The sequence below is a fragment of the Aspergillus viridinutans genome (genome assembly GCF_018404265.1).
Source record: "Aspergillus viridinutans IFM 47045 DNA, scaffold_9, whole genome shotgun sequence".
Classification (NCBI taxonomy): domain Eukaryota; kingdom Fungi; phylum Ascomycota; class Eurotiomycetes; order Eurotiales; family Aspergillaceae; genus Aspergillus; species Aspergillus viridinutans.
In genome coordinates, this window is record NW_025091225.1 from 1,021,416 (window position 1) to 1,048,332 (window position 26,917).

General features: G+C 51.2%; 10 protein-coding genes across 10 annotated transcripts; 4 read left to right on the forward strand and 6 right to left on the reverse strand.

Annotated features, from left to right (window-relative positions):
* Positions 1-870: 870 nt before the first annotated feature.
* Positions 871-3,457, forward strand: Aspvir_009963 (putative AAA family ATPase; the record flags this gene model as incomplete). The annotated part of the gene is made up of 3 exons (XM_043273100.1): positions 871-960; positions 1,058-3,164; positions 3,237-3,457. The coding sequence occupies 3 exons, from the start codon at positions 871-873 to the stop codon at positions 3,455-3,457; spliced, it is 2,418 nt and encodes an 805-aa protein (XP_043129035.1).
* A 938-nt stretch (positions 3,458-4,395) lies between these two features.
* On the reverse strand, positions 4,396-6,368 carry Aspvir_009964 (epsin; the record flags this gene model as incomplete). Its single annotated transcript, XM_043273101.1, has 4 exons — positions 4,396-5,717; positions 5,795-6,015; positions 6,072-6,141; positions 6,296-6,368. The coding sequence occupies 4 exons, from the start codon at positions 6,366-6,368 to the stop codon at positions 4,396-4,398; spliced, it is 1,686 nt and encodes a 561-aa protein (XP_043129036.1).
* Positions 6,369-7,704: 1,336 nt separating this feature from the next.
* Positions 7,705-9,395, reverse strand: trpE (anthranilate synthase TRP2; the record flags this gene model as incomplete). Its single annotated transcript, XM_043273102.1, has 3 exons — positions 7,705-9,014; positions 9,093-9,166; positions 9,238-9,395. 3 exons carry the CDS (start codon positions 9,393-9,395, stop codon positions 7,705-7,707), a joined length of 1,542 nt encoding a protein of 513 aa, XP_043129037.1.
* Positions 9,396-10,308: 913 nt separating this feature from the next.
* On the forward strand, positions 10,309-11,245 carry Aspvir_009966 (uncharacterized protein; the record flags this gene model as incomplete). The annotated part of the gene is made up of 2 exons (XM_043273103.1): positions 10,309-10,835; positions 10,903-11,245. 2 exons carry the CDS (start codon positions 10,309-10,311, stop codon positions 11,243-11,245), a joined length of 870 nt encoding a protein of 289 aa, XP_043129038.1.
* A 529-nt stretch (positions 11,246-11,774) lies between these two features.
* Positions 11,775-13,964, reverse strand: Aspvir_009967 (SIF2 family protein; the record flags this gene model as incomplete). The annotated part of the gene is made up of 4 exons (XM_043273104.1): positions 11,775-13,439; positions 13,587-13,687; positions 13,790-13,806; positions 13,915-13,964. The coding sequence occupies 4 exons, from the start codon at positions 13,962-13,964 to the stop codon at positions 11,775-11,777; spliced, it is 1,833 nt and encodes a 610-aa protein (XP_043129039.1).
* Positions 13,965-16,220: 2,256 nt separating this feature from the next.
* On the forward strand, positions 16,221-17,407 carry Aspvir_009968 (rhomboid family protein; the record flags this gene model as incomplete). Its single annotated transcript, XM_043273105.1, has 2 exons — positions 16,221-16,612; positions 16,681-17,407. The coding sequence occupies 2 exons, from the start codon at positions 16,221-16,223 to the stop codon at positions 17,405-17,407; spliced, it is 1,119 nt and encodes a 372-aa protein (XP_043129040.1).
* A 555-nt stretch (positions 17,408-17,962) lies between these two features.
* Aspvir_009969 (mitochondrial 54S ribosomal protein mL61) lies at positions 17,963-18,798 on the reverse strand (the record flags this gene model as incomplete). The annotated part of the gene is made up of 2 exons (XM_043273106.1): positions 17,963-18,538; positions 18,760-18,798. The coding sequence occupies 2 exons, from the start codon at positions 18,796-18,798 to the stop codon at positions 17,963-17,965; spliced, it is 615 nt and encodes a 204-aa protein (XP_043129041.1).
* Positions 18,799-19,569: 771 nt separating this feature from the next.
* On the forward strand, positions 19,570-23,146 carry Aspvir_009970 (leucine--tRNA ligase CDC60; the record flags this gene model as incomplete). The annotated part of the gene is made up of 4 exons (XM_043273107.1): positions 19,570-19,644; positions 19,724-22,227; positions 22,282-22,480; positions 22,541-23,146. 4 exons carry the CDS (start codon positions 19,570-19,572, stop codon positions 23,144-23,146), a joined length of 3,384 nt encoding a protein of 1,127 aa, XP_043129042.1.
* A 446-nt stretch (positions 23,147-23,592) lies between these two features.
* On the reverse strand, positions 23,593-25,627 carry Aspvir_009971 (uncharacterized protein; the record flags this gene model as incomplete). Its single annotated transcript, XM_043273108.1, has 2 exons — positions 23,593-25,094; positions 25,153-25,627. The coding sequence occupies 2 exons, from the start codon at positions 25,625-25,627 to the stop codon at positions 23,593-23,595; spliced, it is 1,977 nt and encodes a 658-aa protein (XP_043129043.1).
* Positions 25,628-25,957: 330 nt separating this feature from the next.
* Aspvir_009972 (telomere maintenance SDE2 family protein) lies at positions 25,958-26,887 on the reverse strand (the record flags this gene model as incomplete). The annotated part of the gene is made up of 1 exon (XM_043273109.1): positions 25,958-26,887. One exon carries the CDS (start codon positions 26,885-26,887, stop codon positions 25,958-25,960), a length of 930 nt encoding a protein of 309 aa, XP_043129044.1.
* Positions 26,888-26,917: the final 30 nt, after the last annotated feature.

A 26,917-nucleotide genomic window follows, 5' to 3' on the forward strand; every position in this document is an offset into this window, starting at 1 on the left:
ACCCTGGTTACCCACCTCATCTACCGCTTCGCTTTGCGCACCCGCTGCCGCGGCGGTTCTGKATCTCAGGTACCCATGATGTTTGGACCACTTCGTGGAGGATACATTTCTCCGATTTATGTTTATCCGTTCAGATAATGTGTGCATAAGTTCTCTTTGGACGGGTGTTGTGGGTTTGATATAGAAGGGCTTCTTTCTTCATTGGGAACATACTTGAGGCGGCTCCTCCGATGAAATTTCCAAGGCGGAAATGTGAGCTCCTAATTTAGACTGCTTCACGGCTTGACCGATGTATCCTATATATTGTGCTGGCGTTGGGCATGCAGGGAAGCTTTCCTTGCGGTTATGATTTGGGACACTCATTGATCCCAGCACCTGGCTGAATATGTACTCAATAGACGGAACGATTGGCCTAGCCTCAAAGACTACTTACTATAAAATTGATAGAAGAAGATCGAGAAGCTAGCAGATATCTGTCCAGTAACTAAGACGTTATTACGATGACAGTCGTAGTATCACCGTGGGGTAGTGTCTTCTCGATCCGGCGGACCAACGACGTCACGCGAGGAGCGTTCTGATGGAAACGAGACGAAAAATCAAATCAGCAATCCCATCAACTTCCAGCAACCTTCCTGTTCGTCTGTTCCTCCTCAGACTCACTGGCCATCGATTCCATCTTTCCCTGCCATCTGTCAATCCAATTCTTCAACTATTCAGTCCCTACTCTACTACGCCACCCGTACCACCTCTGGACGTTCCGACATCGCTCCCCTCGGTTCCCGACAACCCTACAATTTCGCCTCCGCACCCCAATTGTGGTAGATCGCATGGCTGGTGCGGGCGGGTCCTGCATTTCCGCCGGCGTGAATGATGCGCTCCAAGCCTGCTGCGTCTTCGCTGCAGAAGACGTACGATGAGTGCTATCTCTCGTGTTCTACGGCTGTATACTTTGAGGGGCAGGTTTGTCGTCCCCTCCCTTCCCATCTCGGATTTATTCGCTCTATGTCAATTGATATTTTCCTTTTGTCTGAGTACTAATTCGCTCTGATATCTCTAGAACAATGAAGATGAAGCTTTGAGAGCATGGCGCTCTGCTCTAGACACAATCTCTTATCACAACGCCTACCGACTGTCGTCGACTTATACACCCAAGAACGAAACGGAAAAAGCGCTCCAAGATTCGATCCGCCAGCTAGAACTCCAGTGCCGAGAGCGAGTCAATCTCTTGGAAGCTCTGCGTGAAAGCAGGAAGGAAGCACAGGAGAAGGACAGTCCCACCACGAGCGGTGTCAGCCACCGATTCTTCAAAGGCAAATCGGCCTCCAAGGCACCTACTTCGAACACAGCCGGTTGGATCGGAGACGGGACGGTACCTCCGGTGGATTATACGGACTTATCTCGACCGCCGCCGATCCCAGGACGTCCAGCGCCGGTGACGCAGGCGAGCTCAGAGTCAGTCATCCAGGACAGCAGCGTTGCGTCTGCGACTAGCTTACCGGCATTACGTATTCCATCGCATTCCTCCGGCAAAAACCAGTCTCGCAACTCGAGCCCCGAGAAACGGAAGACGATGCCTACCACTCTGCGCAAGTCGGACGGCCACAAGAAGCACGGCAAGAACAAGGATATTCTCCGGCGGAAGGAATTGCGGCCGGCTGCGTCTCAGGCTGCGGGTTTAGCCTGGGGGAGCATCTATCGGCTCCCCTCCACATCTGGCAATCTAGCAAGTGACGCCGCAATAACATCCTCGCGGCAAAGCATCTCCAGTGACTCAGGGTTCCGGAAAGATTCCGGTCAGTTGAGATCCCACTCCGGGGATGAGCTTGTATCGAAGAAAAGTGTGGCAGACGACTCAGATGGCCGGGAGCCTCGACCTGTCCGCTCTGCGCGACGGACAAACAGTAACACAACACCGGTGCCGACGCTAAAACCAACTCATCACTCCCCGGCTGGGGAGGTCCGGCAGCCGTCTGGCAGTCGGAGCAAGACGCTCGCCCAGCCATCGTCGGAGCCTGTTGACAATCCTCGGAGTAGTCCTAGGCCCTCCATGAGACCCAAACCCGCTGCGCTCAGAGCTTCACCTCAGGGTCCACAATCGAGCGATATTGGCCCGACCTCATCGCCTGTCAGAAAAACGAGACCCGAGGCCACAACGAGCATGTCGGACGAACCACAAAGCAAAGCCACATCAAGGTCTCGGATCAACTCCACATCGGCAGGAAAGCCTGTCTCCCGAGCTCAAGCTGAGGGTTTGAGCCCTGCTATGAGTCAATTAGAGGTAGCAAACAGTTCTACTCGACGCAAACCACAGCCAGCGCATACAGTTACACCGCCCTCAAGCGATCAAGAATCGATGGGCCCGAAGTCGATAGACGCTGACGAGGAACTAGAGGAAGAAGACGAAGACGAGGACAGATCTATTACGGACATCATGAACAAACTGCCCAAGGGCATTGACCCTAATGCGGCCCGGCAGATCCTCAATGATATCGTCGTTCGAGGGGACGAAGTCCACTGGGATGACATTGCTGGACTGGATGGCGCCAAGAAAGCGCTCAAAGAAGCCGTTGTCTACCCGTTCCTTCGCCCGGATCTCTTCTCTGGGCTTCGCGAACCCGCTCGAGGGATGCTCTTGTTCGGCCCACCGGGAACAGGTAAGACGATGCTCGCTCGAGCGGTAGCCACGGAATCGAAGTCGACCTTCTTCTCTGTCTCCGCGTCCACATTAACATCCAAGTGGCACGGCGAGAGCGAGAAGCTCGTTCGGGCGCTATTTGGACTCGCCAAAGCGTTGGCTCCATCCATCATCTTCGTCGACGAGATCGACTCGCTCCTTTCGTCGCGCTCCTCCGGAACAGAACACGAAGCCTCGCGGCGATCAAAGACGGAGTTCCTCATCCAGTGGTCGGACCTACAACGAGCAGCAGCCGGTCGTGAGCCATCAACAAAGAGAAGCAGGGGAGACCCTAGTCGGGTGCTCGTCCTGGCAGCGACCAACCTGCCTTGGGATATAGACGAAGCAGCTCGCCGACGGTTCGTCCGCAGACAGTACATCCCCCTCCCCGAGCACCATGTCCGCGACCAACAGCTCCGCAAGCTCCTGAGCCATCAGGTGCACGAACTGGACGACGAGGACATTGAAGTCCTCGTCCATGTCACAGAGGGTAACTCCATCATCATTCCACCGCCCCCATTTCCTTGTCTACCATGCTCACAAGATCAACAAAAAATCACAGGCTTCTCCGGCTCCGACATCACCGCCCTTGCCAAAGACGCCGCCATGGGTCCCCTCCGCAACCTCGGCGAGGCCCTCCTCCACACCCCCATGGACCAAATCCGTCCCATCCGCTTCCAAGACTTCGAAGCCAGTCTCAAATCCATCAGACCCAGCGTCAGCCGCGACGGATTACGCGAATATGAGGAGTGGGCCAGGAAATTCGGCGAACGCGGCGGCTGATTTTCTCCTTTCTTGCACTTCACACTTCATCTACGTTCTCTGTTGCAAGTCGTCGTAGGCATATTTGAAGCCTCGAGTCCATCGTACATGTTCCTCGGTCTTTGGTGTTTTCGCACAGCTTGTTTCGGCGCGGTCTTACTCGGGTGGTTTGCATTCATGTTATGGTCGGTTGGTTGGGTGTTCGTCGAGTTCGGTTGAAGGGGTTTCAGGTGTATAGGTACATACATGGTATTGGTGGCACCGGATGAGCGGGCGCTTTTTTTGAGATGACTTTATAGTATCCTTGGCGTCCATGGTTCAACTTGGTGATCTCGATGTTAGGAGCATGGATAAGGTAGGATCGGAGTCTCAGTGCTCGTCGTTACATTGAACTTTGCAGCTTTCTATGTTCAATCATCGATATCTAGCGATTCTCTGAGACCTTGACGGCACAAGGTACTACTTACTTATACTTACTAAAGGTAGATATAAAACGATCTTCCACCCAACCTAGGTTCAAAGCAATCTTAGGCAAGTCATCTCAGTGGAGATATCATCTCATTGATAATAGGAAGTAGTAGGTATGTAAGCGGTAGTAGGTATGGCGATAAAGACAAGTACATCACAAAAGGGAAATGGTAGGCCAGAGACGGACAATAGAGAACAGGGTGGGCCAGGTCGAGTAATCACGGAGTTGACAAGACAATAAGTCGTGTATCTCGTCGGTGAGCGACGAGCAAAATGGGGCCAAGAGGGAGTGAGAAGTACGCATTCTCTTGTATATTCACATGCCATCAAGTACGAACATTCAACAACCCGGCCGAAGAAAAGAAGATCAGTACGCAGCGAAGGATGCTAAAGATGAAGGGAGAAAAACAACCGTGGTATCCCAATCAATGAACATTTCCTCACACCCAGAGTTGATGGAAAGAAATAAACAGCTGTCAACTGTGCGCTCTTTACAAGTCAATCAGGCTGCCACCGGTCTGAGACTGCTGCTGGTAAGGCCGCTGAGTCGCCCAAGGGTTGTTCGAAGATTGAGCAAAGCCTGTCGACTGTGGGACAAATTGCTGCTGGTTATAGAAGGGGTTGTTGCCGGTGTGAGTGGCTCGCAGACGATCCAAACCCTGACCGGCAGAGTTGACGAAAGTGCCTGGAGCAGTATGCTGGGCCGGGATACGTAGATCGCCAACGTTGCCGAACGTGTCCTGCCCCTCGCCGGTGGCTAGAAGAGCGTTGAGGCGGGCGTGGTGAGGATTGTTCGTTTGTGGCGGTGTGCTCTTGGGGGGTGCTGGGACCTGGAAATTGGCGATAGGGTTAGTAGAGGAAGTAAACTGATTGGTTGCTCTTTCTTCCGCGAGCGTGTTAAGCGATGGAGGACCCGTCGACGTTTGGGGCCGAGTCTGGAATTGAGTGCGGGCAGCAAACGGATTGTTGGACCCGGTAGGCATGGGTTGCAAGGCATTCGCTGTCTGGCCACCGCTCTGGGCCCATGGGTTGTTGCTACCTGCCGGCGAAATATTCTCCTGTGCTTGCTGTTGCTGCTGGTACTGCGGCTGGTACTGCTGCTGCTGCTGCTGGGAGAATACGTCGGTGCCGTACGGGTTGTTCGTGGTAAAAGCTGTTTGCTGAGGCTGAAGTGTCGCCTGGGGCTGCAAGAAGTTGTTCTGAAGCTGGCCGTATGGATTCTGATCGAATGCAGCTGGCTGATTTTGGAATCCATTGGTGTACCCATTGGGCATCCCAGTGACCTGGTTCTGAAACCCGGTTGGTTGTGCGTATTGGTTGTTCAAGTAACCGGTAGACAGAGGCTGTTGGGCATTAATGGGGTTGCCAAACCAGTCGACGGCGCTTTGTTGCTGGTACCCTTGGTTATACCCGGTGGGCTGGGCTTGGGCCACGGGAGTATCGTCAAAAAGCGATTGGGCGTTGCTCTCTTCCAGCTCCCGCTTCCGCAGTTCCTCTTCTTCCTTGCTCAACTTGATCGCCTTGGCCAGATCCTCATCTTCTTCTCCCATCATGGATTGCTTTTCCCGTCGTCTCCGCTCTTCCTCGGCTTCTGCCTTGCTCGCCTCGATAGCCAGGCGATACTCTACGTCTTCCTCATCGGCCGGTCGGCGACGCTCCCGTCGGTCAGATCGGCGCGAAGGCTCGGGCCCATGGCTCTGGTATTCGTCCAGTCCATTCACCCGAGATTTCCAGAGCTTGCGGTCGGATCGTTCACTGCGCAATCGGTCCTCATCGAGGATGAGAGTGGTAAGTTCCTTGGCCGCAACACGAACTGTATGGGTCAGGAGGTACCAATCGTTAGCAAATGGGTTACCTGGTCGCGCAAACACTCATCGCAGTACCACCTACCATTCTGGCCTACATCCCTCCCGTCCTCATCGACGTATTGGAACTCGCGCAGCGTCTTGATGATGTAGACATTCTTTCGGGCCCACGTAACAACTAGCTCGGATCCTTCATGAAGGCAATAATCTAATACCTTCAACGACTTGAGAACATGGCGCCAATTTTTGCCCTTGTCGTTCAGTCGCTTATCGAGCATGTCCATAATCTCGTAGAAATCTGTGGGACTAGTCGCATCTGTCAGCCTGAATCCGGGATATGCCGAAAGAAAACGGAATCATACCTGCTGAAGGTCATCGCAGCAATCTCGGCCATTTCGGTGCCCGTCGGGCCCCAAGGGTCATTGCTCGTCGCTGAATCAGGTCAGTACGAGTAGCATATATGAAAACGCACAGACATGTCATGACGAAAGGAGGAATGCAGCCTCATTACGACCACTCCAGACCCGATGGAGGAGAAGAGGCGAAGAGAGGAAAAGCAAGGAAAAGGAGTATATCAAGGACGTACCATTTCGAACTTTGACTTGTACTGAAGAGTAACCCTTTGTTACGTTCTTCACGCTGCGGACAACTTTCGACATCTTGAATGGTGACTATGTATGAGGGTGAGTTTGGTTCTAGATATTCAACACGAGCGCGGTCTCGATTCTTGCGGGGAAACGAGGCGCCGGGATCGCGAATTGTTCGCCTTTCTGTTGGTCGGGGAATGGGAACGATTTGATGTCGTATGGTGAAAATTAAGACGATATTGGAGTGTTTTGGAGCGAGACCAAGTAGTTGTTCTTGGATAGCTCGTAGAGGCAGATGGCGTGGTCGTCGTAGGCTTCTCCTTAGTCGTTATCGCACGGCCCAAGCAGGAAAGGCGGTGGTGTATGTAAGCCGCGTGCGGGATTCCAGTCAATGAATGCGCCGCAATTTATTATGGCGAGGCGGAGTGTCGGCGCTGGAGACGAAGGTAGAGGGTCAAGAAGCAGGAAGCGATCGGGTGGTAGATGAAGTTCGTCGGGTGGATATATTATTATTATTTGACCTCCAGCGCCTCCGGACGAAGCAGAAAGATGAACGTGGAGGAAGAGGAGAGAGAGAGGGGAGCAGGACGGGTCAGCAAGTTTGGGCCTTTTTTGGGTTTGGTTCCGGCAAGATTCTGATGACGAATTGGGAGGCGGGTGGCAGACTGATTAATATCATTGCTAGTCACATAGAAGAGGTAAAGGCAGTGAGATTGACCTTGATAACTTTCTCTATATCTACTCGATTCTCTCGTCTCTCTGCGTTCATAACTATTATTGGTGAATCCCGTATGGTCATATACAAGCAGTAGTAGTGGCTGGTCAATATCATCTGTCACACCCACTCCATAACAACTTTCTATCCTGTGCTCAGTCCAACTGTTGTATTTAGGTCACAATTCATTATTCCAGCATGGATACCTAATTCCTCACAGGGCTGTTACCCAGCCACACCGCAGACCCCATCTCCGAGACTGCTATACTTCTCGTGGCAAAACGGCCGCGTACGCCTTGGACTTGGCATCATCAATGAAGCACCACGAACCATAGCTGACGCAGTGTCTCTACCTTGGTCCAAAGGATCCTCGACGAACAGTTTTGTTTACTATATCTACTTTGTGGCGGTGCTTCACATCGTCCATGATTGTGAAATGAAAGTGAAGATACCCAAGGATCGCCATGTACGTCATCGTAGGCCGAGCCGGTTAAGTCCCTGGATTCTGGAACACTTCCTGAAACGTAGATCTGTTTACATCTCTAGGGCAATCTTGAGCCGGAAGCGAAGAGATACCAGAATATGCACTAACATGCTTGAAAGTGTGATGAGGATCGTGACCTATTGTATCTATCAATTTATCATATCCGTCTAATCATCTCACTTTTGAATAACCCTATAAGACCTCTCTTCCTACGGCTGCTCCATGCTCAAATATTTGTCCTCGGCACCCTTGATGCACTGGATGTTGGCACCCAGCTTGTTCAGCGTCTCGACGTACTCATCATACGGGTCCGAGTCAAAGACAATGCCACCGCCGGCTTGCAAATAGGCAACTCCATCCTTGAGAAGCATCGTCCGAAGTGCGATGCACGTGTCCATTGCACCAGGCACCAGGTTCGCCCCGTCAGCACTCGAGCTATCGAATCCGAAGTAGCCCACCGCGCCCGCGTAGACCCCCCGCTTCTCGCCTTCAAGCTCAGCGATCAACTGCATCGCTCGAACCTTGGGGGCACCAGACACAGTCCCCGCAGGGAAGATGGATCGGAACGCATCGAAGCGCGTCTTGTCCGGCCGTAGAATCCCCGACACTTGCGACACAAGATGCTGAACATGCGAGAATTTCTCCACCACCATCAGCCGGTCGACCTGAGTTGTCGTAGGATCACAGACCCGGTTGACATCGTTGCGCGCCAAATCAACCAGCATGACGTGCTCGGCGCGGTCCTTCAGACTGCCCCTCAACTCGGCGGCCAGAGCATCGTCCTCCTCGGGAGACTTGCCGCGTTTTACCGTTCCCGCAATGGGGTGGGTGATGATCCTGCCTTTCTCCTCCTTTGCGAGGAGCTCCGGACTCGCTCCGACAAGCTGGAATTCTTCGCAGTCGATATAGAAAAGATAAGGGGATGGATTGACGGTGCGCAAATGACGGAAGAGGTTGAAGGGATGCAAGGAAGTGGGTCGTGACAGGCGCTGCGACGGCACGGTCTGGAAGATGTCTCCCTTGGAGATATGTTCCTTCAGTCTGGTCACATGCCGCTCATATCCTTCCCTACCTATGTTGGATGTGTATTCTTGGTTCGGAACGATCGGGCCCTGAGGTGGGAGTGGACATTCTGGCCTCAGCAACAAGTCGATGGTCTGCTGGAGTGTCTCTTGGCCTTTACCGTATTCCGCTTCAAGGTCCGAATCGGTGCTCGGAATAGGAATGTATGTTACGACCTTGATGACCTGAAAGAAATGGTCGAAGGCGACAATGGTCTTGAACATCATAAAAAGCGACTCGGGAATCCCCAGCACGTCCTTGAGTGGCCGAGCCGTCTTGGGCTCAAAGTATCGAACACAGTCATACCCCACATATCCGATGGCTCCTCCGGTGAGCGGTGGGAGTATCAACCCGGGGACTGTCGCAACACGAAACTGCGAAAGCTCTTTTTCAAGGATGGGAAGAGGATCGCACTCGGGGCCATGACCTGGCCCGGTCTTGAGAACTTTGTACGGTTCTGTGAAGGAACGGCACGAAGACCAGTCAGCGAAACGGCCCAGGCACTTGGAAGGTCTCAAGGGAAATAACACCGTACCTGCGCCGACGAAACTATATCTTCCAATTGTCTCAGTAGTAGCAGCACTCTCATAGATAAATGATAATTTCGATCTACTCATTGATAGAACCACCCTGTCAGCGCTCTCCGTTACACCAAACGGCCCAGACAATCCGCGACTCACTTTTCGGCAATCTTCAGGTAAGCCAACGTGGGCGTCAACAGATCGGCTGGTATACTAGCAGTCAACGGGAGCAGATTTGGGGGGTATTTTGTAGTTCTCGAGTTGTTGATCACATCTCTGGCTGTCTCAAGCGACGGCACAATGGTAGTCTGAGTCATCGGAAAGTCGTTAGCAATTGGCCCCGAGCGGGATCGCAAATTGGCAGAAAAGAAGACAAGTTCAAGAAAGCTAGTCTGAACAGTATATACTCACTGAGGGCGCCATCCTCTCGGAGATAATTCTGATGGGTTTGCGTGCCGGAAGGAAAAAGCTCTCTGCGGGGGGTTTGAAGGTGCCGGCGATGGGGAAAATAATGCGCACGGAGTTAATCACGGTTCCGCCGATAGTAAGTGGTGGTGGTTAACACGACGTATGCCAGCAACAGCACTTTTCGACAGGTGACACAGATTATCAGAGGGTCAGAGAGGTAAGAAAAGATGAACTGAAACCTTTCAAAGACTAAATAGGCCTATCCTTGCTTACATACAACTTCTCAGCAGCCTCGAAAACTGGTCGATAGACAAAAAGGTGCTTGGTGGCCCAGAGTGGTCTAGCGTTGACGCACTGGTCTGATAGATAGAATTATGGAGCCATGTGTTTTTGCATGGCAATACGGAGTAGACTAATAGATGGTAGCTAACTGGGACCACTGACGATTCAGATACTGACCGTCTATTTTCTTACTGCAATTCAGCTGATCCGCCATATCTCTAATTCCCTCCCCCTTACTGCGAACTTCTTTCGTCTCCGATGAGCTCAACTACGACTGAATTTATCCAAGTTCGATTTTTGTCAATAACTAGTCGAGTCTCTTTGCCGTCATACCGCATACCATCTCAAGCATCGCAGGCGCCTTTCTGTCTAGGTCAGCGGGCTTGATTCAGGGCATCGATCGGCTTCAAATGTTCTTGTATTCCCCTTGCGTTTTCGTACGAGAGATCTAGCAATTGGATTGGACCGACGGCAAATACGTGTTCCCCTATGTACGTCTAGACAAAAAGTACATGCATACAAACAGCGAATCATAATGCCATGGAGACATCACACCCGATTCCCGATCCCCACGAGTGTGATGCGTATTTGACAGTGAATCACACCCTTAGTCCCAAGCTTGCGGGAAAGTTCCCAGCGGAAGGAATAACGCCGGTTTCAAACCGCCTGGCAAGATTGGCTTTCTTATCGGAAAATGCGCACTTGTCAGGAGAGCAAATCATTATTCTGAGCGGCTGCCTCGACAGCATTGAATCCATTTTCGATCCACGCGCAGGACTGACCCAAGAAATTGCCCAATGCCGTCCCAAAAGTGTCTGCACGGAATGCGCGAAAGTCGTTACTTCCGATGTTCCAAGCATTCGTCATGTTAATACCGATGTTGGAACTTCCGGCACCAGAGAGGCATCTATCGAGGAGCTGACAAGCGTCCTCAGTGAAATCACCGAATTCAGTGAAGAGTTCAAGAAACGCAGAAAAGAGTCGCTGCAAATTTATGATCTTTGTAACCGGGAAATTCGAAGAATGACACGGAGCATATCTGTACTGGAACACGACGTGCATGAATTGTGAGCAGTACCTTGACTGGAAAATTTTGTCGTACGCCACGAATTGACCATTCTGATTTCCTTGCAGGCAGAAGGAACTCTGGGAAGAGACGGCGGAGCGTGAAGGGCTTCGAGGTACAGTTAATGGGTTGGTCGGCTGGGTTGAAGCTTGGCAGGAACAGCATGATCACGTAACCGCGTCCAGGTCGCATAAAAGTGGGCGAAGGCAATGGACACGACGTAAGACGGAAAAATGCAACGAGGAGACCGTCGGGGCACTTCTCGAGGGTATACGCGCTTGGACGCGTGGATGGAGAGATGTCGAAGAAGCATATGGCATACGAGAAAGAGAACGCAGGTTGAGAATGAAAGGTAGACAAAGACAGCAGCTCGAAGACATCCAAGAGCACAGCACCTCTGGAACCCTCTGAGATCGGAGGTTTGCGAAGACAAATTTACCTGTGTTGAAGGAGGAAAAGAATAAGCCGCGCCAAGTGTGCCAATCACCTTAATCTTGCCACATGATCCGAAGGAAAACGCTGAGCCACCATGCACCATGTAGTTCATGCTATAGGGTATAAGTGTAAAGTATAAGTGTAAAGTAGATGATTCACGAAGGGTGAAGTAGATAATCGTAAATTGTCGCCAGCGGTCAAGCTTGAAATTATGGTAGCCAGACATGGTTATGCAGCGAACTGCGTGGTCGTGGACTTTCAGAAGGGCCGTAAACAAAGCGGGCGTACCCAGTGGGAGACCACCTATGCTCACTGATTGCCGGATGTGGCAAGCAAGCTCGTCAACCTGCAAACGTCACCATTGCACACAAGATATGCTATCTTGAGTTGTATGTTCGGGTTGAAAAAGCCTTGCGGGCGTCGCGCCACGAAGTCTCTTCGCTCGTTGACAAAGGACGGTCAATTCAACGTTGCAGATTGATTAGTGCCAACTGTTTTGACATCTTCAGTATGTGGTTAAGCAATTGACCGGAGATAAGAGACACACCTGTTTTGCGAAACCGAATGCAAGCTTCTTACCATCGGTATCCCACGAAAGGGAGCGATCTGGTAGCGACTCTACGCCCCCGTTTTGTCCGTTGACAGCATGATCAGCTTCTCCTTCTGACCTTGCTTTATCGGAGCCGGGTACGGCCCAAGTAGCCATGGCGGTACCTCCTCTCTCTGCATTCCAGATAAACAATCTGTCGCGGCTGGCAGCAGCAACGGCGTAACCGTCAGGTGAGAAACAGGCGGCCAGAGCTGGCATTGACTGTCCGAGGACCAGGCGATGCAGACAGATAAACCGTTTTGCTTCTAGGTCAATTTGCCAGATCTTGACTGTATCGTCGGTGGATGCGGAGGCAAGAACGACAGAATGACCAAGCTGGGTCTTTTCAAATGACTCGGGATGAGGACGCATCTCAATGGACGTAATATCTCCTTGGTGCGCGTCGTCGAGATGCATATCATGCGTTGGCACCCAAAATGCAGCAGTATCAGAGGATGCAGCCACTGCCACAGCGGAGGAGCCGGCGTTCGCACAGCGAACGAAGGACCAAACTCTATCTGATCCACCCCACGAGAAAGTCCTGGCAATACGAATGCTGGAGTCCACATCGCACTGGTAAACTACGCCGTGGCCGCTGGCATAGGCCTGTTTGTGCCCGAGCCAGCTAAGGTCATAGATTGAACCATCAACCACTTGAGGAGAAGGAAACTCATCTGGTCGCAACGAGTCATCCCAGATTGCCAGCTCGGAAATCTTGCTATCGGATGCCACTACAATCAAGTGGGAGCTATTGTCGGCCCAGTGAAGACCAGTGATCATGCGTGGTACCTCTGGAAGGAGGTCAACAGCGTTTCCAGCCACATCGTACATGGTAATGGAGCCTCTCATGTCGTTATAGGTGGCTACAGCAAACTTGTGGCCCTTGGGGTGCCACGCAACGGCCGAGACGCAATTGCCGTCCCCTCTGCTCTCGACCAACTTCTCCTGCACCGGACCGGAAGAGGTAGATTGTAACCTCCACAAACTGCAGAACGTATCTCCAGCTGCAAGGACAGTGGTGGGATCATTGGGCCGCCACAAGGTGCGCGTCACGTGATCGCCTCCAGCCACATTCAGGATGGTGGTGTTCGGGCTGAGGTCAGCAGCCTTGGCGGGACTGATCTGGACACCCACGCTTTGGCCCGTTGTCAGTGTGAAGGTTGGCGCCGCGGCTTCTTCCTGCTCCTGCAGGTCTGGTCGTACATCCATGTTCACGTCACCATCGCCATCCACGTTCATTTCGGCAGGCGATGGCGACGCGGCGACAGTTGGTTTTTTTTCTGTTCCCACGCCATTAGTGTCTACATCCATAGGGACTTCATCACCGTTGACTTCTCCGCGATCGCTTTTCCGAGCTTTTTTGACAGTAGCGGGCGGTAGTTGGGGACCACCAGCCTCGGCCGTCGGGTGACCATTACTCACGCCGCCCTCTCGCGCAGCTTTGCTTGTAGACGAGTCAGCCGCTTGGTCAGTGCCGGTACCCGCCTCTTCTGGACCAGCTTGGCCTTTTTGTGTTTCTAGCTCTAGCGACACCGGTCCGAAGAAATATTTTGAAGGTGTGAATGGTGTCGGATTCCCATCCTGTAAGCAAGATTAGAGATCTCCGACAATAGATTTTTGAGGAAGACCAAAAAAAGAAATTTAAAAAGGGGTGTGATGCTTTCAACAATAGAAACATGCCTTGTCAATGGACTGCTCCAGTTCGTAATATTGGAGTCCCTTTTGAACTAGAGATACCAGTGCGTGCGTTCGAATGTAGGGAGCAAACGGCAAGCTCTGCGGATCATGATTCCATGCGCGCTGCAGCGTCACTGCAGCTTCACCATGGCCTGGATACGAAGTTAGATCAAGATATTTGGATATGGATTCGCCTTTGCGAGATATCTGATTTATTGGCGAGAGAGCAAAGACTAAAAGCTGTGAACACCAACCTGATTCTTGAAGATACCTAATGCGTGGTCAGTGTCCTGGCAATGTGAGAAATCCACCATCATGGTAGGATTGTGTGGCCGTAGAGAATAAGAATCCAAGGCCGGCAAGGGTGATCAGCACATACCTCCATATCAGGTAATTAACATGATGTGACGTGAGGTCGGGATGTGCCATTGTGACATGCGAAGCAACTAGATGCAGAATCCGCTCGCATGCCAGGATTGAGGATATTCAGAATAAAAAGGTCCTCAACTGGAGAAGAAGGCGAAGATCGAAAAGATGGCGCGGTATAATGGGCTTGCGAGATTCAAGATCCGAGGGATTGACTGGGTGGGCCAGTAAAACAAAAAGAAGGTTCCTTCGCCGATTTTCCTACCCTGTCGAACTTAGGTGGGAGACGCGGAGTCCTTTTTTGGGGTCAAGAGGGGAGGCTCTATTGGGACAGATGCAGCCAAGACTGTGACAAGGGAGAAATAATAATGAGGAAGAAGATGAAGGGAAATAAGAATGAGTTTCAGGAACAACGCCAATAGAAGTGACGAGGAAGGGGCTCGTGAATGAAGATGTAAGGAACCAATAGTAAGTAATAGGTACTAGCTGTAGGTTCTTCCTCAACTTGTACCTAGACAAGCTAATGCGAGTGTTGGCAAAGAGCAGAGATGAAGGTAAGTGAAACTAGTCCTGTGCTTGTGTAGGAAAGATTATTTCTTCCGTTGAAGAACAGTAGGAAGTAATAATGATTAATGAAAATAATAATGAATAATAATGGAAGTCATGAGACGGAACCGAATTGAGAGCAATGTGTGGCTCAAGGATTGCAGGCCCACTAGTAGTGAACTGCAGAGGTTGGGAGTCGAGAAAGAAGTTGGATCCAGATCCCAGATTGTTGCTGACTGTCCACTAAGACAAAGACTGCAAAACTGCAAAAGGGTAAACGTCTTTGTGAAGAAGAAGAGGAGGAAAAGGAAGATTGGGTAGGTATTTTGCCTACCTAGGCGGCTCTAAGTCTGGGGCCTTGGTGCTTAAAGTTTCACCTTCCAGCCAGACTCCAGTGGTAAGGTCACTGGTTAGGCTAACCGTGTCCAGTTAACGACAAGATATCCAAAATTCGAAGTCGAAAGTCAAGAATCCAAAAGGCATGGAGACATGATGGGCTTGTGTCTCGTTGTGGCGTTTAGCCCACAATTCCACCATCTGGCTTAGGCTAGGATTAGACTAGCGCATAGCGTGCAGTCAGAAAACCCACCAGCCCCCTTGGGACTTTACGCTTTTGGGTATTTTATCTAGCTAAGGTAACTAAGGTAGGTAAACTTCTGACGGCCGAATGATCGTCTAGGGCGTCTCTTTATTTTTTTTTATTTTTTCTGATTCTGTTGGTTTGTCTATTGGGGTCTAGGGTCAGCGCTTCCAGCCTAAACCTTTTCTTCATCTAGATACGGCTATCTATGTAAGATTCGCTGCCCGTAATATATCTCCTCGATGTTGCTGCTTGTGCTGGATATTGTGTAGATATATACTACGGAGTACTACAAGTCATAGACAAGGTACTGAGAATGATCCATTTCCAGTGGAGTGCCCTTCCAGAGCTGCTCAGCCTCATTTCGGTGCTCCTGTTTAAGCTCTGGAAAAACCTCCTCTGGGACTCCGCTTGATGAGCCTGCTCAATAGATTGTAAGGCGCAGCCAGCCGTGCAGTCAGTTCCGACACGGGCAATGTGCGGGACATGCTCACAGTTTCCCGAGCCATGAAGGAAAAGCATCACATCAATAGTACTCATCATAAGGAAAGGCGGCTAGCTGCGAACGGTAATCGATGGGCTGTTCCATTCGACAAGAAGTAGACGACAATGAGTTTTCGTTCCTAATATATCTCTATGATCGCAAAAGATGTCATCGTGGACAACATCCATCTTGCTCCGTCCACTGGTTTACGAGGATTCGATGAAAGTCTCGACAAAGACGGAACAATAAGGATAACGGCAGTTCATTCAAGCTACTGTATTCGCTAGACTGTTTTCCTACATGCAAGTTGACATGAGTCGAATACTTTCGTCGGTTGTATCTCATTGTGCGGGTACGACGATTATGACCACCTTGCAGACCAGGTGCATCTATTTCCTATCCACTCCTCGTCATAGATCATTATTCTAAATTTCACAATTATTGTTATTAAGAGCAACTGTCCGCCAATTCTCAGAGAAGTCAGGTTTACTCAAGCTAAATCGACTCTATCCAATCATCAGACGCGATCCAAAAGGTCCAAAGGCGCTCGATCCTTCCTGTCCGACGTGCACTTGTCTGATCGGCCGCCTTTCTTGTAAAGTCCTGCCTACAGTACGACAACTCCTACATCTCTAAATTCCTTAGGCTCTCGTCAACAGCCTGCGGTCTGCGGTCTAAATGAGCAGCCGTGAGTGCTCTCCTCGTCAAGATGCCTCACCGAATTAACATTCCTCCTGCGACCCGAACTTGTCTCGTCAGCCTCGTCACGCTCTCCTTGCTGTACAACATCGCCCGATGGCGACAAATTGGCCCGACGGGGAAAACACCTACAGCGACACCTATTGTTCCCTACTTGACCCTTGTCCCATCGCAGTTCTTCTTTTACCCATGGACCCTACTTACGGCCACATTCGTGGAGCAGAATATCTTTACGGTACTCCTTAACGCCGCTACTCTGTTCTATGGTGGGAAATACTTGGAGCGCGCTTGGGGTTCCAGAGAGTTCGCGAAATTTATTGTCATTATCGCAGTTGTTCCCAACCTGGTGGTAGCCCTGGTATACCTACTATGCGCCGCCATAGGGGCGAGTTCAGTGAGCGGGTAAGAAATCTTCTCCCAGCACGACCGCATAACCTCTGGCGCTCTATCTGCTGACTCCCATCTCTAAGCCTAACGCAAATATGTGGTGGCATTTCGATTCAGTCGTCCTTCCTCGTCGCCTTCAAACAACTTGTTCCCGAGCATACGGTCACGATCTTCAAAGGCCTGGTCAAGATGCGCGTGAAACATTTCCCCGCCCTGTTTCTGTTGCTCAATACAATTAGCGGGTTGGTTTTCGGAACGCAAGTCGCAGCGCTCCTCGCGTGGCTAGGCCTGTTGGCGAGCTGGTCCTACCTGCGATTCTACAAGCGGCAGCCAGACCTCATGGGCACATCGACAGACGGACAAGGAATCAAGGGTGATGCAAGCGAGACTTTCGCGTTCGCTTGCCTCTTTCCAGACGTTATGCAGCCGCCGATTGCATTTGTCTCTGATCAGATCTATATGCTCCTCGTGGCACTCAAAATTTGCACGCCATTCTCGGAGGAAGACATTGCATCCGGGAACCAGCAAGTCCTCGCCAGAGGTGAGGCCGGTCTGCCCAGCCTGCTCAGCAACCAAAGAGGCGGAGGAATGCGTGGTATAGGAAAACGTGAAGAGGTTGAACGAAGACGGGCGCTGGCACTCAAAGCGTTGGACCAGAGACTCCAAGCCGCCGCCGCCGCAGGAAGAGCTCAACCCCAGTCGTCTACATTGAATCAGGCCGGTCCCAGCCACGCTCACGCTGCGACCCCGACTGTCTCGACGGGACAGAGTATGCTGGGGGAAACGAGCTACACGCCTGATCATGCATGAGCCATACATTCGTCGTTTTGCATGACCACTCTGGAGATTGCAATCTCCCATGAGATATTGATAACTCAAATTGGGGACAAATGAGATTTTATTATTCTCAACCGCCTACACCGTCACAAACGCTGGCTTCTGCAGTTTCCCCTATGTAGTGAAGGCAGATTTTCACGGGAGGAACTAAACTGCTTTCTTCGAAGCTACTGGGACCTCCCGTACTATGTTCTTGTTTATGTTGTCACTTGTGGTGGTGGAATCTGGTCAGATGATATGATGTATATGGCGTGAAGTCGATATGCAAAGTAAGGTAGTTTATGAGTCAGAGTCGTGAAATCTCTCTCATCCGCATATCCAAATATCCCCAAGTATTCCCAAGACAATCTTGTAAAAGAGTTTTCCCAAAACTACAGGATCAGAAATAAAAATAAAGGCTATGTTACAATTGATCATGCCGATGTCGTTTCCACAGTCAAAACCCATCTCAAAAACAGAGCTATGTACCCAGAGACCTCAGAATGCGAAGAAAACATTCTCCAAACCAAAACCCCAAAGAACGATATCTTACAACTGCCTCAATTTCTCCACCTCGCCTCTCGCCTCCTGTAACATTCGCTCTTGGTCCTTCTTCGCCTGCCGGATAGCACTCACCCGCGCGCGGTCCTTATCCGACTGCTGACGCATCTTCTCAAGCTTCTTCAGCTCGGCCTCCTCGTCGGCAGTCGCCTGCAGCTCCTCCGCCCCCGTCATCATCTTAACCTTATTCCAGATCTCCTTGTGGTCGAGGTTTTTGAGGTCAACGACGGCCGTCTTCTCTGTCTCTGATGGCGCAGGGGCGTACTTGTCCTGGACCTGGGAGGCATTCAGTGCCGCGGCTTTGCTGGCTTGTTCGGCGAAGTATATCGTTAACGCGGCGGGTCCTTCCTGCTCATCGGTTTGCTTGACGGTCATCCGGACACCCGGGTTATAGAACTTGAGTCGAGGCAGGCAATTGCGCCAGAAATGTCGTGCGCCTTGGTGGCCGCCGTAGATCTTGCGGGCGTATGTGAGGTGCAGTCGGGTGATGGCTGGGAATTCTGCGGTTGCTTTTGAGGCAGCTGGGAGGATTGCAGCACCTGTCCCAACGCGGACGTTGAGGATCTGTACGATTGAATTGAGTTAGCGAATGGTATATTCGATCCAAGGTTGGGTTTGTTGTATTGAAGGGGACGCAGCTGAGGCTAGAATTGAAACCAGCTCGCGATACGAAGGACAGCGGAATGTGTGCATTTAGAGAAATGTAGCGGATCATACCCTCTAGAGATTCTAGGTCAGTAAAATGGTTCAATGAGCAGACAGTGTGAGGTGGCCGGACAACGTACAGTCTTCAACTTCCGCATCCGCTTGAACAGGTTCACCATCTTGAGAGTTGTCGGAGCGCACAAGGACCAGGTCCTTGTGACAGGTGGGATGAATAGAGAAATTGACAAGACCAATGATGAATTAACAATCAACTCTCAATGACTACTCCGTACCAGCGGGGACAGTAGGGCAGTTCTGGCTTAAAGCTTAACTTCAATTTCTGGAAACACGGCGGAAAGAAAACGCTCTGATATATACTCACGTGACTTTTATAGATAGCCTACCTTCATGCTTGATGCTGTCTTGTTAAGCATGGTAGTCAATGTCAAGAAACTCTCACGTAGTAGAAAAGTTTTCCACTTGTAGATCTCAATGACACATATCAATTCATGCTTGCTCCTTGCTATCCTCGAGGCCTCTCTGCTTTGAACTCACCCTCGTTCACAGGGAAGTTATGCATGTGACTCAACGCGGAAACTACAGCTTTTCCAACCATATTCGTAAATTGCATTACAATTTTTTCAAGTAGACTGCAGAAGAACATCTATTTGATTCATATGACTACACCACTGTTACCTGTATAGCCAGCATCAATCTGAGCTGATGGTCTGCCCTCCGGACTCCACCAAAAGCAGACAGATGGCACGTGCGCAATAAATACAACTACTGTCACCGCCATTACATACGCCGTTTTGACTCACAAATGGCCGGCAAGAATTTCGTTTGATAGAGCCAAACCCCGCGGTGGATATATAGGTAGTGATTGACCTCCACAACCACGCCTCAGGGCTCTCCCATTTTCTGTTTGCATCACTTCAATATTGAGAGCCATGGCAGCCGCTGCTGCATCTGCTGCTGCGCTCGACCCGGGCAACAGCACCAAGAATACTCTTAAACTCGAAAATGTTCGTACAATCTATTACCCCTCCCCCTCATTGAGCATTTCCGTGTGCATTTACAGCTAATTGCTTCTTGTCGATCTAGACCGAGAAGAGAGACTCTCTTATCGCCATCGAGAAGAAATACCAGGCACAATGGAAAGAGAAGAAGGTGTTCGAGGTCGATGCCCCGTCTCTGTCGGAGGTCCCTGCCAGCACCATGTCAGCCGCAGAGCTTCGGGAGAAGTACCCAAAGTTCTTCGGAACCATGGCATATCCCTACATGAACGGTACTCTTCACGCCGGTCACAGTTTCACGGCCAGTAAAGTCGAATTCATGACCGGCGTTGCCCGCATGGAGGGTAAGAGGGCTCTTTTCCCTCTGGGATTCCACTGCACGGGTATGCCTATCAAGGCCTGCGCAGACAAGCTTGCCGACGAAGTCCAGAAGTTCGGCAAGAACTTTGAGCGCTACAGCGAAGAGAGCGAGGAGCAGGACCCCACTGCAGTTGCAGCCCCTACGCAGGAAGTCAAGGCCGAGCAAGAGAAGTTCTCCGGAAAGAAGAGTAAGGCCGCTGCGAAGACCGTGAAGATGAAGTATCAGTTTCAGATTATGTTGGCCATCGGCTTGCCTCTCGAGGAGATCCACAAGTTCGCCGATGCTAACCATTGGCTCCACCACTTCCCACCCCTTGCCATTCGCGACCTCGACAGCCTCGGTGCTAGAATAGATTGGCGCAGAGAGTTGGTCACGACCGACGCCAATCCTTACTACGACTCTTTCGTGCGCTGGCAGATGAACCGCCTCCACGAGCTTGGCAAGATCCTGTACGGCAACCGCTATACTATCTATTCGCCGAAGGATGGCCAGCCTTGCATGGACCATGACCGCACGGAGGGGGAGGGAATTGGTCCGCAGGAATACACCGCGATGAAGTTGCAGGTGAAGGAGTGGGCCCCAGAAATTTCTGATCTGGTCAAGGGAAAGATTGAGGATGATGCCAAGGTTTACTTCGTGCCTGCCACTCTGCGTCCAGAGACAATGTACGGACAGACTTGCTGCTTCCTTGGTCCCAAGATCAAGTACGGAATTTTCAAGGTCAAGGAGAAGGAATACTACGTCGCGACCAAGAGAGCGGCCTGGAATATGGCCTTCCAGGGAATTTTCTTCGACAGCGAACACTTCCCCAAGACGCAGGACCAGCTGCCACTCGTCCTAGAAGCGCCTGGTTCCGCCTTTGTGGGTACCCTTATTAACGCCCCACTGTCGTTCCACACCGAGGGTGTGCGCATTCTGCCTATGGAGGGTGTCTCTGCCACCAAGGGTACCGGCGTCGTCACATCAGTCCCCTCGGACAGCCCTGACGACTACGCTACTTTAATCGATCTTGCAAAGAAGCCAGAATACTATGGCATCAAGAAGGAATGGGCCGAGCTGGAGATCTTCCCTCTTATTGAGACCCCGACATACGGTAACCTCACCGCCCCTGCCCTTGTCAAGAAGCTCAAGATCAACTCTCCCAAGGATGTCAACCAACTTGCACAGGCCAAGGAGCTGGCGTACGGCGAAGCCTACTACAAGGGTACTATGTTGGTTGGTGAATTCAAGGGCGAGCCAGTGAGCGCCGCCAAAGAGAAAATCCGCAAGTCCCTCTACGACAGCGGCGACGCCTTCCCCTTTGCTGATCCTATGGGCAAGGTTGTTAGCAGAAGTGGAGATGACTGTGTCGTTGCCTACCTTGGTCAGTGGTTCTTGAACTACGGAGAGAATGACGCGGAGTGGCAGCAGGAAACCTTGAAATATGTCGCCAACGACCTCAACACGTACCTGCCCGAGACCAAGCACGGTTTCGAGAAGAACCTAACGTGGCTGAATCGATGGGCCTGTGCGAGAACCTATGGTCTGGGATCCAAGCTCCCATGGGACCCTAAATTCCTCGTTGAGAGTTTGAGTGACAGTACCGTCTACATGGCCTACTATACCGTTGCTCACTACCTGCATGGCGACCGCTATGGTAACACGCCCGGTCCGCTAAACCTCAAGCCGGAGCGGATGACTGATGAGGTCTGGGACTACATCTTCACGAGACGTGAGCTTAGCGACGAGCTCATCGCAAAGAGCGGTATCAGCAAGGATGCACTGCTGAAGATGCGTAGAGAGTTCGAGTACTGGTACCCTCTGGATGTGAATATCTCTGGCAAGGACCTCATTCAAAACCATTTGACTTTCTTCCTTTACATTCACATCGCGCTCTTCCCACGGGAATACTGGCCCCGCGGCGTCCGTACAAACGGGCACCTACTCCTGAATGGGGAGAAGATGAGCAAGAGCACGGGCAACTTCCTTACACTTAAAGATGCTGTCGACAAGTTCGGTGCTGACGCCTCTCGTATTGCATTCGCCGATGCTGGTGATGGAATCGAAGATGCCAACTTCGACGAAAATGTCGCAAACAGCAATATTCTCAGACTCTTCACGCTCAAGGAGTGGATTGAGGAGACTGTCAAGGACAACTCCCTGCGCACAGATCCAGAATACTCGTTCTGGGACAAGCTGTTCGATAATGAGATGAACAGCCTGGTTCGCGAGGCCATCAAGCACTACAAAAAGTGAGTTTCTGATAATCCTATATGTTGCACTTCCAATGGCTAAACCCATCTCAGTACCGATTTCAAGCTCGCCCTGAAATCCGCTCTCTTTGACTTGACTAACGCTCGTGACGTCTACCGTGAGGCCGCAGTTTCGGCTGGTGTCGGAATGCACCGTGACGTGGTCCTGCGCTATGTTGAGCTCCAGGCTCTGATGATCGCTCCCATTGCGCCTCATTGGGCTGAATACATCTGGCTCGAGGTTCTGAACAAGGTTTGTACCTCTGAGAGTCAAAAGACCTTACGGTGTCGTGACTAATTTTGTACCTCTTAGCCTGAGACAATCCATTATGCTCGCTTCCCAGAGGTCCCCGAGCCGTCCGTTGAGCTTTCGGCTGCCCTGAACTATGTTCGTTCCACCTCTTCGAGCATCACATCGGCTGAGGCTGGATTCGTTAAGAAGCTTTCCAAGGGCAAGACGATCTTTTTCGACCCTCGCAAGCCCAAGAAGCTTACCATCTACGCCGCGAAGAAGTACCCTGCCTGGCAGGAGAAGTATATCGACCTTGTGCGGGAAGCATTCGATGCTGTCAGCCTCTCTATTGACGACAAGGAGCTGAACGCCAAGGTTGGCAAGCTCGGTGAGATGAAGAAGGCTATGCCTTTCGTTCAGACCCTGAAGACCCGCTTGATCAAGGCGAAGGAAGCTCCTGAGAACGTTTTCTCGCGGAAGCTTCCCTTCGATGAATTTGCTGTTCTGAAGGAGATGCTTGGTAACCTGAAGCGGACGACTGGCTGCAAGGAGATTGAGGTCATTGCTGTTGATGAAGGTGGCAAGACCGGTGAGGTGCTGGGCACTGGTGAGAAGAGAGAAGGTCTGTCGGCTGAAAACGCGGTTCCTGGTCAGCCCACCTTCGGCTTTACCAATATCGCTGAGTAGACATGGGTGCATTATCCTTCTACTGTTATATTTGCCTTCGATTAGACATAGGCCGAGCTTCTATAGGCGGTTTCACGATCAAAATACAAATATTGACGATTCTCTTGCGAGTTCAAAATCATTACATTCTTTACAGAGCGATAAAATCTAGACCACCAACCTGTATAAGACAAGAAAGGAACGAAGTCAACAAAAGCGTACCAGTACGCCTCCAACCAATGATTTGCTGCAACAGCATGTAGGGCCTAACTTGAACTTAGGTAGTCTATATACATCGAGTTTTAGTATATCGGCCGATATCGTACAGAATGGAGAGCAATGAATTTAGACGATGCCCTCTATGCCCATGAACACCAATCGCTATGCTATACTATACAAAACCGCCAAGCTGGCTTCGTATCATCCACAAAGCCAGACACGGGTTGAACAGACACATACCATACTAATTATTGGGACTGCTGCGCTCGCCTTTTCAGACCAACGTTCTGTCGTCCGCGGGAAGGCCTCTTGCGCTTATCGGCAGCGCGCTTCTCGGCGATGAAATTCCAACATTCGATCGGAGGCCGCGATCCGATGTGCTGTCCGTTGGGACTGAAGACCTCAACTCGAGGCATGGAACTCGGGGACTCCAATTCCTCCGAGTTTGAACTGGCTCGAATCTGCACGGTAAGCTCCACCCATCCGCAACCTTCAATCAGGATGTCTGTCGACATCACTTTGTACGGAAGTCGAGGTACTGGTATACCATGGTCTTCTACCGCCTTGGCGATGGAGGTCGGCAGGTGCGAGCGAGTCACATCCCACTTCAACTCGAAAATCCCGGCAGAGGAAATCGAAGCAGTGGCTTCCTCTCTCATAATCTGCTCGCCGGGATAAGGACGCTGACCTACCTGCATCTCCACGGCCTTCTCTGTTTTGGTAACATGGGCTTCGATAGGAACGAAACAAGCCGCCATCAGGACATGGTCGGGGTTTTCAGCCGTTATTCGGACGAGACCTCCTCCGAGAAGCAGCGATTGCCCGGGTTTAACCGTGAGGCGCTCAGGCTTTTTCCGTTTGGTCATGGTGAGATCGCGTTTATGCTCGTCACGAACGTGGTTTAGTAGTTGACCGCGGTCGAGTCCAGGCAGGTCAATCATTTCACCTTTACCGTGGCCGAAGGGGATGCGGATCGGCGAGACAGTGGTACCTGGCACAGACGAGACGACGGGGAGGACAGGGTAGAGGTCTTCTCGCGGCGCCGGGGGCAGTAGGCTGTCGGAACCCAATGAGACATCGTTGAATTGGTTAATATCCGACTCCGCGGCCCGGCTTTCAACCAGTTCTGCAATCTTCTCCAGGTTCCTAGAATCCTTGGGGAAACAGGCTTCGATAAAGCTGCTTTTTCCGACATTGGCCTTGCCAACTACCCAAATACCTCCCCCATGCTCTCTGATATCCTCCTTCACCTGTTTAGTCCACCAGCCTCGATGAGCACTAATCATATGTACATTGCCCAACCGGAATTGTTCCGAGGACAGTTTCAAGGCATCTCGGAGAACCGATCGCACGTACTCCATCTTCGAGTCAACTTGTGTCTTAGTCGCGGCTAATAGATCGGAGCGCGTTATGACAAACGATATGGTCGGTAACTTCCTCCCCCATCGGTATTTCTCAGTCGAGGCTCTTCGATTTCGTGAGCGTGGTTCTTGAATAGACAAGGCATCGTAAATATTGTCGACAAGGGACATGGGAAAATCCGCTGCGTCAATGACGTGGTAAATGCGATTATCCCTGTGAGGCGACTCTTTCAAATATTCCTGGATTGAATAAATGGTAGGCGTAGGTACGGAAACAGCTTTATTGTGGTGAATTAGGTCGTGACATCTGTCGCACACCTGCGCGGGCGCTCTGGATTTCTCTGAAAAATGGCTGGCAGTTGTCGTCGCTTCCTCGAGCATCGCTCCATCTGTATTAAAGAAGTTCATCAGTGCCGCCTTGGTCAACCGAGGGAAATCACAACGTACGCTTCGCTTTCGGAGTAGGTACTTCGGAATCGACTAGCTTGAGTATTGTGCTCGCTGCTTTCTCCGCTTCACTCCTCAAGTCAGTCTCTTCTTCAGCACCTCCAGGCTTGTCGTTTGCCGCTCGCTGTGACTCTGATACGAGCTTCCGCACATGTTTCCTAGTTTTGCCATAGTATCCGGGCTCGTTCGGCTCGACGGTTTGCGCATAGGCGCCACATCCCGGGCAACAGACGGGCAATATATCTTCAACAGATCTGGGTGACTCCGGGTATGACTGAGTAGTGGTTGATAGATTGCGTAACTGGCTTGTGTTTAAAAGCCGGCTCGGTTGACGATTTCCAAAGAGCTTCGCATGCGCGAAAAGTTTCCGCGGCGGTGATAATAGAGACAGGCGAAGGGTCTGAGCTGGTCGCTTTGACGGTATCTGACGGAATCCGACGGCTCTGGAGTAAGTGCACTTTAGACAGCGCGACATTATGGTGATAATTGTCTAAGAGCACATGTTGCAAAAATGCAGGAGACGATCTCCGTATGCGATAAATAGATAAGCGTCGGCGGCCGCCCAGATCTCCGGAAAAAAGTTTATTGTGGCAAACAGATTGTTTAGACGTAGAACTACAGTACAAGCGCAGGTATAGCACCAAAACTATGATAAGAAGAGGATTACGAGCATACTATTCCGTTAATCTGAATTCTGAAGTTCAGCGAAGACTACAAACACTCCAAAGGCAAACACGCTTGCAAATCCCTGATCGTAATGTACAAGATAAATTCGAAGAAACAGTCGCAACTGAACGTTGTAAAATCAAGCCTTCGCTTTTCCTTTGCCCTTCGGATCGTCAATTTGCTCGGTTCCTTCGTCTTCAGAATCACTCATGAACTCGTCCTCGTCATCAAATCCAATGAACTTCCTGGTTGGCACTGACTTGACAGCCCGTTCTGACGGCATGGAGACATCGCCCGCGTCTTGTTCCTCATCGCTGTCTTCCTCTGAGCTGTTCGGAGTGTCCTGTCCACTACCCTCACTAGCACTGGCACTCGTGCTAGATCCGCCCAGGATCGCGTCGCGTAAGTTGTCCGTCCAAACTCCGTCCCTCATTGCTGCCAACACAGCCTCTCTGGCCTTTTCGTTCATTTCCTCCTTGTCCTCCATCCACTGTCCATCGATTTTCTGCTTTCCGCCACCGTTCTTCAATTCCTCCTGGCGCTTTTCTGCGGCCTCCACAACAGCCTGCCAACGGCGCCGACGCTCTTCCTTTTCTTTTCGATCCATCTCCGGTTTGACTGCGAGGTATTCGGCCAGAGCCTTGGCTTCGTTGACCGTGCGAATACGGCGGCCGTCAAGGTTGCGACTGGAGCCATTGTCATCGCCCTGATTGCGCTTCCGCTTGCTCGACATACGTCCACCAGCCGCACGAAGCTGGGAACCAAAACCACCTTTGCCTCCGCGCAGGGGAACAGTCAGCCGGAGAGGGAGGAGATTCGACGTTGTTGCAACTTCGCCATTGGAGGCGCCAAAGAGAGAAAGTAAACGTTCGCATGATGGAACAAGTTGCTTGTTACTCGTTGTGGTCAAGACAAGGGACTGAAGCGGTATCGACGACGGTAAGTATGCGGAGACTTTATCGGTAAGATCAGCGATTGTCGACGTGGATGGGAGAGAAAATGAGACTGTCGAAGGTAGGGAGAGGCCTGGGAAGGATGAAAGGAGCACGTTCACTGTTTGTGCTGCCATACTGATCGTGGGGTATCTGACTGCCACTGA